Source organism: Acanthisitta chloris, unplaced genomic scaffold (assembly GCF_000695815.1).
Source record: "Acanthisitta chloris isolate BGI_N310 unplaced genomic scaffold, ASM69581v1 scaffold11239, whole genome shotgun sequence".
Taxonomy (NCBI): Eukaryota; Metazoa; Chordata; class Aves; order Passeriformes; family Acanthisittidae; genus Acanthisitta; species Acanthisitta chloris.
The window spans coordinates 1,197-2,955 of NW_008693090.1; the positions used below are offsets into that span (position 1 = coordinate 1,197).

The window sequence follows — 1,759 nt, forward strand, 5'->3', positions numbered from 1 at the left end:
CTCCTGGAGGAGCTGCTGGACACAGGGTGAAGCTCTTGGCCATGGTTGGAGCTCCTGGAGGAGCTGCTGACCATCCACCGAGCACGGGAAGCCCCTGCAGGCCCTGGTGGCTGTGGATCCATGCCAGGGGCTGATTCCTGGTGGGAATCCTGGTGTCCCTGCAGTGTGAGATGGCCTTCCCCCGCGTGAAGCCTGCGGCGGACGAGACGGCGTTCAGCGAGGCACTGCTCAAGAGGAACCAGGACCTCGCGCCCACTGCGGCTGAGCAGGTACCCACAGCCCCTCGGGGCACCAGGATCCTTTGGAGGAGAATATGGATCTTGGTGGTCCATAAATTGAGGTTGTTCCTAGTCTTCTTGGGTAATTCCTGTTCTTTCCCAGGCTTCCATCCTGTCCCTGGTGACCAAGATCAACAACGTCATCGACAACTTGATCGTGGCACCAGGAACGTTCGAAGTGGTGAGTCCAGAGGGTGGGGGAAGAGCTGTGGGGGAGGTTCTGGATGGGGTGAAAAGGGGTGGGATTGGGAAAACAGTCCCTGGGGAGGTGCTGGATGATCCCAAAGGTGGAGGATTGGGAAAACAGCTCCGTGGGGAGATGCTGGATGATCCCAAAGGTGGTGGCTTGGGAAAACAGCTCCGTGGGGAGATGCTGGATGATCCCAAAGGTGGTGGATTGGAAAAAGAGCTCCGTGGGGAGATGCTTTGGCACGATGGCCGTGGTGGTCCTGCTGCCCTGGCCCGGGATGGGTTGGGGGTGACTGCTGACCCCCCAAGACGCAGCAGATGGGTAGAATTCCCAGGATTTGTGCTGCTCCTTCCACAGCAAATCGAGGAGGTTCGGCAGGTTGGGTCCTATAAGAAGGGGACGATGACGACGGGACACAACGTGGCAGACCTGGTGGTGATCCTGAAGATCCTGCCCACCCGTGAGTGTCCCTGAGGTGGGATCAGAGCAATCCCTGCTCCTGCTCCAACCCTTCTCCTCATCCTTTCCCTCCTCATTCCCAGTGGAAGCCGTGGCAGCCCTGGGGAACAAGGTGGTGGAGAGTCTGCGGGCACAGGACCCCAGCGAAGGTGGGACACGCTCCGGAGGACACTGGGCTGTGCAGCTCTGTGGCCTTGCCTGCATTCCCACTGAGCTTCCCAGCCTCTCCATGCAGAATTCCTGGTTTTCCCTCATAGTGCTGACCATGCTGACCAACGAGACTGGCTTTGAGATCAGCTCTGCCGACGCCACAGTGAAGATCCTCATCACCACAGTCCCTCCCAACCTACGCAAATTGGACCCAGAGCTGCACCGTGAGGATTTGGCTGTGCTTCCCAACCTGCTCCAGAGCTCCTGGAGCCCTCAGCCCACCTTTTCCAGTGGGAAAACTGGGAATTTCTTCTTGCAGTGGACATCAAGGTGCTGCAGAGCGCTCTGGCCGCCATCCGGCACGCACGCTGGTTCGAGGAGAACGCCTCGCAGTCCACGTGAGTCGGGACCCAGGGGTCATGGATCCAAGGCTGGATGGATCCAATCCTCATTCCAGAGGACATGGAGAGCAGTGTCTTACCCTCCTGCTGCTTCTGCCCCAGGGTGAAGGTCCTGATCCGACTGCTGAAGGACCTGCGGATTCGCTTCCCCGGCTTCGAGCCGCTCACCCCGTGGATCCTGGACCTGCTGGTGGGGGATAACTGCTGCTCCCAATCCTGGCAGGAGTTGGGATCCTTGTCCTGGCTCGGGATCCTTCCCTTCCAGCCCTCACTCCTCCTCT

General features: G+C 59.5%; 1 protein-coding gene across 1 annotated transcript in view; it reads left to right on the forward strand.

Moving 5' to 3' along the window:
- ILF2 (interleukin enhancer binding factor 2) overlaps positions 1 to 1,759 on the forward strand; it is a 3,745-nt gene that overhangs the window by 1,019 nt on the left and 967 nt on the right. The window contains exons 2-8 of the mRNA XM_009082941.1: positions 165 to 269; positions 382 to 459; positions 826 to 928; positions 1,011 to 1,076; positions 1,185 to 1,301; positions 1,397 to 1,475; positions 1,581 to 1,668. Coding sequence (XP_009081189.1) covers positions 171 to 269; positions 382 to 459; positions 826 to 928; positions 1,011 to 1,076; positions 1,185 to 1,301; positions 1,397 to 1,475; positions 1,581 to 1,668 — 630 coding nt within the window. The 5' untranslated portion in view covers positions 165 to 170. The remainder of the gene's footprint in view (positions 1 to 164; positions 270 to 381; positions 460 to 825; positions 929 to 1,010; positions 1,077 to 1,184; positions 1,302 to 1,396; positions 1,476 to 1,580; positions 1,669 to 1,759) is intronic.